The 12367-nt window shown below is 33.9% G+C and overlaps 1 protein-coding gene across 3 annotated transcripts in view; it reads left to right on the forward strand.

Moving 5' to 3' along the window:
* The window catches only part of DNAJC10 (DnaJ heat shock protein family (Hsp40) member C10), a 45643-nt gene extending 35387 nt beyond the window's left edge, over window positions 1-10256 (forward strand). For 2 of the 3 annotated variants that reach the window (XM_039855859.1, XM_039855860.1), the window contains 3 exons: window positions 5091-5210; window positions 7072-7176; window positions 8319-10252. In XM_039855859.1, coding sequence (XP_039711793.1) covers window positions 5091-5210; window positions 7072-7176; window positions 8319-8330 — 237 coding nt within the window. In that variant the 3' untranslated portion in view covers window positions 8331-10252. Of the gene's footprint in view, window positions 1-5090; window positions 5211-7071; window positions 7177-8318 lie in introns of all 3 variants that reach the window. The other variant, XM_039855858.1, reaches the window with a different exon arrangement.
* Window positions 10257-12367: the final 2111 nt, after the last annotated feature.

The following is a 12367-nucleotide window of genomic DNA, read 5'->3' on the forward strand; positions in this document are numbered from 1 at the left end:
TTGATCTTTTATTTCTTCTTTAACCCAATATTTGTTTAGTAACATGTTTAATCTTCACATGTTTGTTTATTTTCCTCTTTCTTGTAGTTTATTTCCAATTTCATACCATTGTGGTTGCAGAATATGCTTGGAATGATTTCTTAATAGCCTTAAATTTATTGAGACTAGTTTTGTGCCCCTACACAAAACTAGCCTTGAGAATGTTCCATATTTACTTGAGAAAAATGTCTGTTCTGTCATTTTGTGATGGGAAATTCTAAAAATATCAATTTTGTCCATTTGGTCTATTGTGTCATTTAAGGCCATTATTTCCTGATTGACCTTCTTTCTGGGTGATCTATCCATTGCTGTCAGTTTCTTCCTTTAGGTCTGTTAGTAATTGCTTTATATATTTTGGTGCTGCCAGATTGGATACATACGTATTGATAAGTGTTATGTCTTCTTGATGAATTGTCCCCTTTAGCATTATAAAATGTCAATCTTTGTCTCTTGTTACCTTTTTTACCGTGAAATCTATTTTGTCTAATATAAGGACTACTACCTCCATTTTTGTCTGCATAGCATTTGCTTAAAGTATCATCTTCCACCCCCTTTACTTTGAGCCTCTTTTTGTCTTTGGAGCTGAGATGAGTCTCCTATAGGCCACATTTAGCCGGGTCTTGTTTTTTAATCCATCCCACTACTCTGTGCCTTTTGATTGGTGAGTTCAGTTCATATAAATTTAGGATGATTATTGACATATGAGAACTTATTACAGCCATTTTATGTTTTGTTTTTCAGTAGCTCTGTTGCTCCATTGTTTTTTTTTCCTTCTAATTCTGTTTGCTGTTTCAGTTTGGTGGTTTCTTACAATTTCTTTTGTCCATTTCCTTTTTTTTGTTTGTTTCATGTCTCAACTCTGAATTTCTATTTTGTGGTTACCATTAGGGTTCTATAAAATGTCTCATACACACAATAGTCCTTTTTCTTCTGATTGCCTCTTCATTTACCTGTACCCGTTCAGTCCTTTTCCTCCTCCCCTTTTATGATTTTGTTATCACAAATTATTTCTTTTGATTTTGTGCATTTGTTACAAAAATGTTGTAATTATAGTTAATGCCTTTTTCCCCCCCTTTAACCTTTTTGTTATAATTGTTTAATAACCTATTCTGAAGTAGATTTGCAGTTGCCTGCTTCTCTTTATTATCTTACTCAAAGTTTTGTAGACTTTTGTCTTTTTGTTTCTGGAAGAAGAGCTACTTTCAACATGTTTTGTAATATAGGTCTTGTGGTAGCAAATTCTCTCAGCTTTTGTTTGTCTGAGAAAGCCTTTATTTTTCCTTAATAGCTAAAAGATAACTTTGATGAGTATATTATCCCTGGCTGATAGTTCCTCTCTTTCAATATTTTGAATATTTCCTTCCACTCTCTCCATCTTGTAATGTTTCTACTGATAAATCTGATTATCATCTAATGTGATTTCCTTTGTAGGCTACGGTCTTTTTTTTGCCTGACTACCTTGAGAATTCTTCTTTTGTCTTTAATTTTTGACAGTTTGAATAAAATGTGTCTTGGAGGAAATATTTTGCGATATAATTAGGTTTTCTGTTAGCTTCCTCTATTCTGATGTCAGTGCTTTCCACAGACTTGAGAAATTTGCATCAATTATTTCTTTGAGTAGGCTCTCTGCTCTCTTCTCTTCTTCAGGTATATCTATTATCCTTAGGTTGCTGTTTCCAGTGTAGTCAGATAGTTCTCATAGAGTTTTCATTTTTTTTAACTCTGAGTTCTCTCTTCTTCCTCTTGGGTTGTTTCTATCTTCAGGTTTGCTAATTCTTACCTCTGGGCTGCTTTGTTTCCAGTGTTTTCTGGAATATCTGTTTGATTCTTTTTTATAGTTTCAATCCCTTTGGTAAAGTACTACTTTTGTTCATTAATTATATTCTTGAGTTCATCAAACTGCCCTTCTCAGTGTTATTATATATCATTGAGTTTCTTCATATCTGCAGTCTTGTATTCTGTCATTTAAATCACATTGCTCCTTGAAATCTGTAGACTTCATTTTCTTTCTGTGCTCCCAAGTTACTTTGGTCGTTCATGGTATTTGATGGATTGTTTCTGTGTCTGTGCATTTGAGGTAGTGATCTCTTTTCTTGTGTTATGTTTTGCTTTCAACAGTTCTACAGGTTGATGGGTAGGATACTTTCTTTTGTTTCCCAGTAGATGGTGCTATAGTTCAATTATTCGTTTTCTCTTACCTGAACTATTTGTGCCTCTGGGAACACAGTGAGGCTGCTTCAGTTAAAGTACCGCTAGTGGATGTCCTCCCTGTGACCAGCTTGCTTCAGTTATGAGACACCACCACTGTGGTGGAAGGATGTGGCAGGTGGTGGAACCGGTTTTGTAAGCTCCCAGAACTATGTACTTTTTCCTTGTGTTTTTGGCTTTACTGGGCTGTGCTGGGGCTTGTGGGGGAGGGGAGGCAGGCTCACTATCTTGCAGGTCTACTCACCTGCTAGTAATAACTTGGCTACTGTTTTAATTGAAGTTTCCCAGTTACCTCTATGTAGTTCTGCCACAGTATGGAGGGGGCAAGGGAACTGCCTTTTCTGGGAGGGAAACTGCTTCTGCCCAGTCTCAGGCTCACAATGTGAGGGCTGCAGCCAACTCCTCCTCTGCTACCATGCTTGCTTGAGCTGTTGTGGATGCCATACTGCTTCTGTGGCTGCTTTCCCTGTCTTTCCCCCATCCTGCTTCCCCTTTCATTCCAAAATGCCCACCTTCGTATATCCTGATACGTGGATCTCTCAGGCACGTTTGTGTGTTGATCAGGATACTCTTATCGAGTTATAGTTCAACTTGTTGTAAACTTAAGGGGAGAAACAATGGAGCCTTCTCACTCCGGCCACGATGTTGACGTCATTCTCCAACAGTGCTAACAAAATGTTTAAACATAGCAGAAAATCGTTAAACATGACAAAGGTCATTTATTCAATAAATCTTAAGTACCAAGTGAAATAAATACTGGGCTACAAAAATGGAAGGACAAAAGTTCCATGTCTTTAAAGTTTATATTAGTGGGAAAATAAAATGCAAATAAATATATGTACTACAACAGGATTATTGTTATAGTGAAATTAGAGTGAGGCAAGAACATGGGAAAAAGAATGTCAGAGTCATGCTACGAGAAGACAGAAGGGCTCCACAGAAAAGTTAGTATTTGAGATAAGAATTACAACATGACTAGGAGTTGGCATTTAAGAGGATTGGCTAGAAAGTACTCTAAGGAAAAAAGATAGTATTTGCGAAGATAAAAGACATAAGAGAGTGGGGCATGTTTGGAGATCTTCATCCTTGGTCCAGTGCTATCAGAATATAAAGACCAGATGGGGAATGGCAAAAAGTGAGGTTCAATAAACAGGCAAGGAGAAGGAGGTTTAGTCCTTTTCCTCCTACTATTCATATTGTACACTCTTCCTCGGTGATTCATATAGTTCAGAATGTGTTCTGTATAAACGTTAGAGGAGAATGATTGGATATGGCCAAAACCATTTTACATTTTAGGCAGATCATATTGGATGGACTAAACACAAGCCAGCAAAGCCAGAGAAAGACATTTAGAGTACCAAAAACAATATGGGGCCCTCCTATAAGTAATTGAGAATACAAAGCAACGAATATATGAAATAAATATAGAAATGACGTAAACTTTAGATTTCTAGTTTTGTCTGGATTTCTCTCACCTTCGGAGGGGAGAGGTATGTGGATGTGTGTATGTGTACACGCATATATGTTTCTGCCTGCAGCTTTGCTGGCGCCCTAAATAGTTTGCCTATTGAGTACCCCAGCCTTGGGGATAAAACTAAAGGCAGAAAAGATATTTTAGTTGTCCCAAGGTGAGAGAAGATAACTTGAACCAGGATTGAGGCAATGGTGTTAGAAAGAATGGGGAAATACAAGGGAGATATAAGAATAGGATTTCGAGTTTGATTGTGGTAATGGTGGGAGAGGAAGGAGTCTAGGATGGTCCCAGTTTCTGGCCTGAACTGAGTAGCTAGGACAGAAGAAGAGTAGGTTAATATGATGGAAGGTTCGGTTTAGAAATGTTGTTTGTATTTAAGGTGCTTCTTTGGCTGAAGCCATCCCAGTACATGCTAGCCCAGTACATGACTGTGAGATTGAGGGGAGAGGTTGGGGTTCAGCATCATATGGGTATATAAAACCTCCCTGAGAGAGTGTTCACAGTGAAGGAATTATTGACCAAAAATAGAACTGTAATTAGATATTATAATTTAAAGGCAGGTGTAGAAGGAGGTCCCCTCTCTAGAAATGAAGAACAGATAGAGGGGTAGGAAAGCCAAGAGAAAATAGTGGTAAATGCCAAGAAAGAAAAAAGAATGGTTAGCAATGTCAGGTACCCATTAAGAAGATTGAAAAGAAATCCACTCACTTGGGTCAAATAGAAGTCATTGGTGAATTTATGGCAGTTTCAGTGGGGGGAGCAGTAAAAACAGAAGTTAGACCAAAATCTGTTGATAAATACATAAATAAGTAAATGACAAGAGAAAAAGTAGTAAAAGAGTAAAGTCAAAAAGAAAGAGAAGCAGGGTGGTAGCTAGGGGAACCAGTGCAGTTATGGAAGGAATCTTTTTTTGATCATGTGTGTAAAAACTGAAGAGAGTAAGAGATTTGACAAGGAAGACCTGGAGAGTTGGAGTGGTCAGCCTTCCACAAGATGAAGAGTGCTACCTCAGCACATGAGACCAGAGAAAGGTGGAGTGAAGACAGAATCTGAGATGTTTGTGGTATGACGGACAAGGTGTAGGTACGAGGAAGTTGAGATAGTTCTGGGTAAAGCTTCTCAGTTTTCTCGTTAGGTCAAAAGAGTTTATTTGATATTGGGGAGGTGGTGGTGGACAAATAGGAGATTTAAAGAGCCAGTAAAAATTTGGAAACAATCTCGTTTTGAATGGTAAGGATTAAAACTAAGTTTTTAAAATAACAAATACTTAGATTTATAAAGATTGGAAACTTTTAGTATCGTATTGCTTTGTGGTTGTCAAAATACTTTATGCCAAAGAGAATGGCAAACCATATTTTTCTTTTTTCAGATGATTAAAGGAAAAGTGAAAGCTGGAAAAGTAGACTGTCAGGCTTATGCTCAAACGTGCCAGAAAGCCGGTATCAGAGCCTATCCAACTGTTAAATTTTATCCCTACGAAAGAGCAAAGGTGTGTACAGGCTTTTTCCTCTTCGTTTCTTTGTTTTAGCAGGCCGGCATCAAAAGATTTGTTTTTAGCGTTAGTAATGCTTTTTTCTTGTTTCTTCTCCATTTGTCATTATTTTATTGCCTGTTACTGAAACAAACTCCTTTTTACATATACACTGTGATTTTGTGTTTTGTTTTGTTTTTTTTTGTCTCACAGTTGATGATATCCACTGCCTTAAAATTTTTATACTCATGAATAGAAAAACTACTAAAAAGATATACCGAAATATTAAGTGTTTTTTTTTTATCGGTGTAGAATTCAAGGTAATTAATACTTTGTGAAGTTTTGTATTTCCTGCTTTTATAAAATTAACATATATTATCTTTATAATCAGTTTTTTTTCCAGGAAAGTATAGTATACTATTATAATACTTTTGAAATAGCCTTAATGCCTGAACATTTATCTTGAGGAATGTTTATTAATGGTTTAGACTACAAAATAAAAGTTAGGGTCTCTTGCTTCAGTCATAATTCCTTTCTTTGGTCACTGACAATACCTTTTTTTTTTTTTTTTTTTCCCCAAATTATTATTAGATATCTACCAGTGGGTTTTACAATTCTGGTGACAACCTCTATGATTATTGGTACAAAAGCATATGTATTTCAGCCAGTATAATTGTCAACTGAAAGTAATCATGACATTTGTTGTCTTCCCAAGTAAAAGAATGACATTTCAACAACAGAACTGTGATAAAATAAATATTTGCCATGTACTATATTTGTGTTTTCTAGTAAAACATTTGAAATAATTTCAAATATTTTAACATACTGTTTGAGAAAGAATATCAGATTAAGCTCTGTTGTTTATTGATAATTATAATACATTTTGAAATAGAGCTAAATAAAGAAATTAAATGATAAATTTCAGAAATCTAGAATTGTCAGACATCTAGATTTTTCAGTGAATGACTTTGATTAGTTTAAGAGGCTAACTCTATCTTAAGAACAGCCTAGGGTAGACAGAACTTGAGAGTAAAGGAGCTGCTTATACCAGAGCCTGAATCTTCATTCTTTTGGAATTGCTATCTCTACTTCCCAATTCTCAGAACAACTGAGAAACGGGTGACATAAATAGGGACCTTTTCAAGTAAAATGTAGTTGGAGAAATAACACTATAATGAGCAGTCACAGAATTGACCAGGCAATCGGGAGTTCTTTGAAATGATGATGTTACCATGTGTCCAGAGGAGCCCAGAGGACAAATTAGAACCCAAAACATCCCTATTTAAACTGAACGACAGGGGTGGCATCCCGAAGTCCAGGCCAGATGAGAAGGCCAAAGTAGAACGATTGGAGTAAACAAATACCAGGTGGACAGTTATACAAAGAAACAAAATACTAGCATACACATGTGGGATTCCCACCAAGAAGAATGAAACAGGGCTTCAGATCCAAAATAAGCAGAATATGTTGGATGTATTGACTTGCCCCCTTCCCTGCTTTTCAGCCATCTTCCTGCTGTGGGCCGATGAGAACCAGGCCATTGCTTCCCATTGTGTACTTAGTCAAGTTTTTGCCTTTGCCAGTGATTATATTAAATTGGAATGATTTGGGTCCTCTGGGGATGTCTTTTCTTATACAGTTTAGGTGTTTTGAGGCATTTGAAGTAAGCACTGCATTTTCTCAAGGAATTATTTTACATGTTCCCATAACAGTATTGTTAATATTTATTTCAGTTAAATAACAGTAAACTGTTTTTGCAGCATTATTTCCTTGAAGAAATTCGAGTTTCGAACACTTAGAACTTTAAGGAATATTTAACCAAATTTCTTAGATGGAAATGTCATGTTTCGATTATAAGAAAGGTGTTTTTTAATTTTAGAGAACTATTTGGGGAGAGCAAATAGATTCTAGAGATGCAAAAGAGATTGCTACCCTAATATATGAAAAATTGGAAAATCTCCAAAAACACGGAAAGAGAAATAAGGTAAGAAGGACTGAGTCTAGAGCTAACTTTGGCAAACATTATTTAAAGTTATTCTTACTATACTAAACAGATCAAATGAAGCTTCAAAAAACAGTAAGTAGTTGGAAATTTCTTTTTTGGAAAACATAAGAATCAGAATATAGCCTCTAGACATTGAAATGCTTAGACATTTAGACAAGTAAAACCATTTAACAAAAAATAGTAACTGGTCATAAATTATTTAAATTTGGTTCAAATGGCAATATAAAGCATTGACTTGTTAGGAATAAATATAGTGGAGCCTCATAACACATTTTGGATAGCAGTTTCTTTTGTTCTTGGTATAGTCAGGATGTACTGGAACCCTTACTCATCTTGGCCTCTCCTTGAATTTTTAATCTATCAGGAAGCAGTACAACCTTTTTTTCGCTATTCTTCACAAAGGCTGTTTATTTTTTTCTTCTTTAAATTGTCAGTCTAGTACATACGCAGAAACAGACCAGAGAATCCATAAAAGCTAGAATGCTTTCTGAATGGAATTTAATATAATCACATGAAGTTTCTTAGATTCTTTCCCCATAAGGTGAAAGAAGGAAAAAAAAAAAACAGCATAGTCTCTGGAGAGCATTAGAGACATCTTGCTTTATAGAACCATATTAGAACTACAGACCCCAATACAGAAATTCTTAGAGCCTGCTTCAAGAATTATACTTTATCCAAATCTTAAAGATAGGAAAGATGTCATTATGAATCTTTATTTTCTTGGTTTCAGTAAACAAAAATGTTTTTCCAGTGGTTTAGCTATGTTAGTTTTCTCAAGATTTTATTTTTAAAATTGTGACTTTCAAGTTAAACATTTGAAATAGAAAACACTTAGTCATAAACCAAAATAGCATAACTGAAATTAAGTTAAAGAGCATATCAGAATATGACTTTGGAAGTGCATAAAACTACTGGTAATATCCGCCATGAGCAAGTTAAGAACAGTGCAATATTCTTTTCCATTGTTGTATATAGGCAAGACATGTTTTTCATACGATTCATTAAATAAGAATATTGAATATTTTTGAGAAGGTAAAATTTAGGTTAGTTTATATTACTTTACCTTGTTTTTAATATTGTAAACTCATACTTTTTCAATTACTTTTACATTATTATTGTAGGATGAACTTTAATGATACTGAAGAAGAAAAAAAAAATTCAGACAGATGACATCAGAAGACATCTTTTTAGATTGTTACTACATTCTTGATGGGAATGAATGAACATTATATTGGACTTGTAAGTGCACTGTCTGGCATGAATGAAGGGTCTGCAAACTTTTTCTATAAAGGGCCAGATAAATATTTTAGGCTTTGTAGAGCGCATGTGGTCCATTGTCACATGTGTTTCTTTGTTTTTGTTTTGTTTATAACCCTTTTAAAAAATGTAAAAACTATTCTTAGCTGAGGGACATACACAGATAGGCAAGTCACATTCAGTCCACGAGCGATAGATTGCAGACCCCTGGAAATGATGGTTAGGCTGGCTGGCTTGAATAGAAGCCTGCTCTGCTATTATATACATATATGTCTAAATTGTACAAAGTAGATTTTTATCAAAAGTTATGGCTTGCATGAGAAGAAAGAACTTGGTTTTCATTCACTTGTTCTCATAAAAATTCTCCAAAATTGATTCTCGAATCATACATTTCATTTAAAAAATACGATGTGGCAGGCAAAATAAACAGATACCCTATTTTCATGCTATATTATATTGAAGAGATTTTTCATTCTTTCTTAAAAGTTGAAGAATTGATTTTAATTTTTCACAATTGAGAAAAAAATTTTTGTAACAGTTAAATTCTATAGATTTCTACAGCATTCAGAAATACCTGAGGAAAAATTATTTATAGTAATTGCACATTGTAGAGTATCCCAAATATGTCAGGTATTTAGAGTTCTCTGTTTTAAAGATACTTGTTAATTTATTTTCTGAATATTTTTCATGAAAGTTTTCCCTGTGATAATTTACTTTTGAAATATGTTTCTAGTATTTATGTTTTTGCCTTCTTTGTTTTGATGAGTATGTTTTATTTACATTTGCCTTTTTTCTTCATAGTTGTGGTTTTTCACTCTGTCTAATCTCTTCAAACAGGAAAAATAACTTTGCAGTTTTGTTTTATAATAGCTCATAATGATACAGTGCTTATTCCAGTTATTAATTTATTGTTGGAGGCCACCATGTTCAGATAAATATTGGCACAATAAGCGAAGTTATTTTTGTAAGAAAATTAAGTATGTAAATCTAAGCATGGGACCTTTTAATTTTGCAGTTGTTCAGACTCAAAAGAATCCAAAAATTTTTCCTTGCATTTTAACAAAATATTGTTAAGTAACATGTAGTTAGTTGTAATTCAGGATGTGTGGAATGGTAAAAATCCCAATTAATCAAAATAAGTCAATGAACTTTTTTAAAAACTTTAGGTTTCCCAAAAACCTATTGGGATTATGCTTTATTATGTTGCAAGAGTTTTGTTTATTTTTTTAATATCACTTTCCTCCCTTCCCCAATATTTCTTCATATTTTATAGCTGTAATTTATAGAAAAAAATAGATTTTTTTTCATTTCCAACTGTAACCCTATTTTTTATATTCTCTCCCATATTGTTTCTAGTATATTCCTTAACTCTTTCTCTTGGATTTCACTTTACACATGTAGACAAATCTAGAATAATCACCACTTCTGGCCTTAATTTAATACCACCTTTTTGAATTATGATCAGTAATGGCAAGTGCCTTTCATTTAATTAAATTTTCAAAGCCTAGAAAATTTTTTAAATTGGCTTGTTTCTACAAGAATCCTGAATGGAATGCCTAAAGAGGTCCTGGTAAATATTTACTGAATAACTCTACCAGTTATGTGAATACCAGTGTGCTGGACACTGAGGGGAGTACCATGGAATCGAAGCTATGGGCCCCATCTCCCAAGTGTGTGTAATTCACAGTTCTGACACCAAGTCCATAAACCAGATTATAGGTACCTACACTATTACCTGTAACTGTTATTCCAACCTTAATTGAGAAACATGTTAAGCAGTAAATAAAATAGTAAGTACTGTATATCCTATTACTTGGCCTAAGTAAGCACCTGTGGAATCGGCTCTAAAGCCAGGGCTACCTGGGAGTCATGTTAATATGTATCATATTGGTAATATACTTCAGGAGATTATTTTCTGCAATCATATCAGTGTCGTTGGGTATTTCAAAAACAGCTGGCAGAATTAAAGGTTTTAATGGCCACATTAGTACAACAGCACCTCCAAAGAGTACCATTTCTCTCAGCACCATTTTTGTGTGCACTTGGCCTTGGTTGACTACCTGGCATTATTTCTGTCAGACCAGGGTGCATTCAATCAGGCAGCTGGATTTGAAAATTGGATACATCTACATACGTGGCTATTTGAAAGAAACCATTTGGAATTTGTGTTTAGGGCATTAACGATGCTTGCCTATTCTAATTTCCCAAATTTTATTTAACATCTTTTATATCTTTTTATTTAAAGTATATGATTAAGATAAAGGAAAAATAAAATTATATAATGACTTTATATTGTAAAAGTTTTCTTTAACTTGGTTCTTCATTTTCTAACAGTATTCAAAGCAGAAATTTTCTTTGAAGTACAGTCATCAGAAAAGAATTACTATGTTGTTTCCTGTGAGACACATTTATAGAGCTATGAGAAAGTTTTTAATGAGATATTTTTAAGCCATTTTAACAGAATTTGGCATAATAATTAGTCAATTCTTACTCTTTAGTCTACCAATAAACCCAAATAAATGTCTTAAATTATATACAGCCCTTTACAAAGGAAAGCAGCAAAAGAGGCATAAAAAAACAAGGGAACTACAAACCACCCAGAAACAATTAAGATATGGCATTAGTAAGAACTTACTTGTCAATTATTAATCTAACTATAATCAAATTCTCCAATTGAACATAGAATAGCTGGCATAAAATTTCTTAAAAGACTAGACTGTATGCTGCCTACAGGAAACTTCAACTTTAAGGATACACATAGGCGCAGAGTGAAAGGAGAGAAAAAGAAATTCCACAAGTGGAAACCAAAAGCAAGTTGGGATAGCTATACTTACATCAGACAAAATAGACTTTAACACAAAAACAGTAATAAGTAACAAGATTATATAATGGTAAAGGGGACCATCCAACAGCAAGACATAACATTTATAAATATTTATGTACCCAGCATAGCATCTTAATATATAAAATACTAAAAACAAAGATAGAAATAGATAACAATACAATAATAGGGTATATCAGTCCCCACTTTCATCAATGGATAGATCATTTACATAGAATAAGTAAGGAAACATTGGACTTAAATTACATGTTATATCAGGTGTACTTAATATTTACAAAGTATTCCATCCAAAGAAGCAGCAGAATGCACATTCTCAAGTCCACAGGGAAGATTTTCTAAGATGGATCACATGTTAAGCCACAAAGAAAGTGTTAATAAAATTAAGAAGTTTGAAATTATATTAGGTATCTTTTCTGACCATAAATAGTATGAAACTAGAAATGAATTACAAGAAGAAAACTAGAAAAAGCACACATGTGGATCTTAAACAACCTGCTACCGAACAGTCAGTAGGTCAAAGAAGAAATGAAAAGACAAATCAAAAAATAACGAGACAAAAATGGAAATATATCAAACTTATGGGATGCAGCAAAAGCAGGAAGTTTATAACAATAAAAATCCTACATACACTAAGAAAAAAGATCTTAACTATAACCTCAAGAAACAAGAAAAAGAACAAATGAAACTCAAAGTTAGTAGAAGGAAGGAAATAAACCAGTTAGAAATCAATGAAATAGGGACTAAAAAGAAAATAGAAAATGTTAATGAAACTGTGAGCCAGTGTTTTGAAAAGATAAAAATGACAATTTGTTAGCTGGATTCATAAAGATAGGACCCAAGTAAAATCAGAAATTAAAGAGGAGACATTACAACAGACAGAGTAATACAAAGGATCATAAGAAAGTGCTGTAAACAATTCAATGCCAACAAATTAGACAACCAAGAAAAAAAATGGGTAAATTGCAAGAAATATACAACCTACCAAGACTGAATAATGAAGAAATAAAAAGTTTGAACCAACCCATTACTAGTAAGGAGAGTGAATCAGTAATGAAAACGTACCAAAAGTCC

The sequence above is a fragment of the Pteropus medius genome, unplaced genomic scaffold, assembly GCF_902729225.1.
Source record: "Pteropus medius unplaced genomic scaffold, Ma_sr-lr_union100, whole genome shotgun sequence".
Taxonomy (NCBI): Eukaryota; Metazoa; Chordata; class Mammalia; order Chiroptera; family Pteropodidae; genus Pteropus; species Pteropus medius.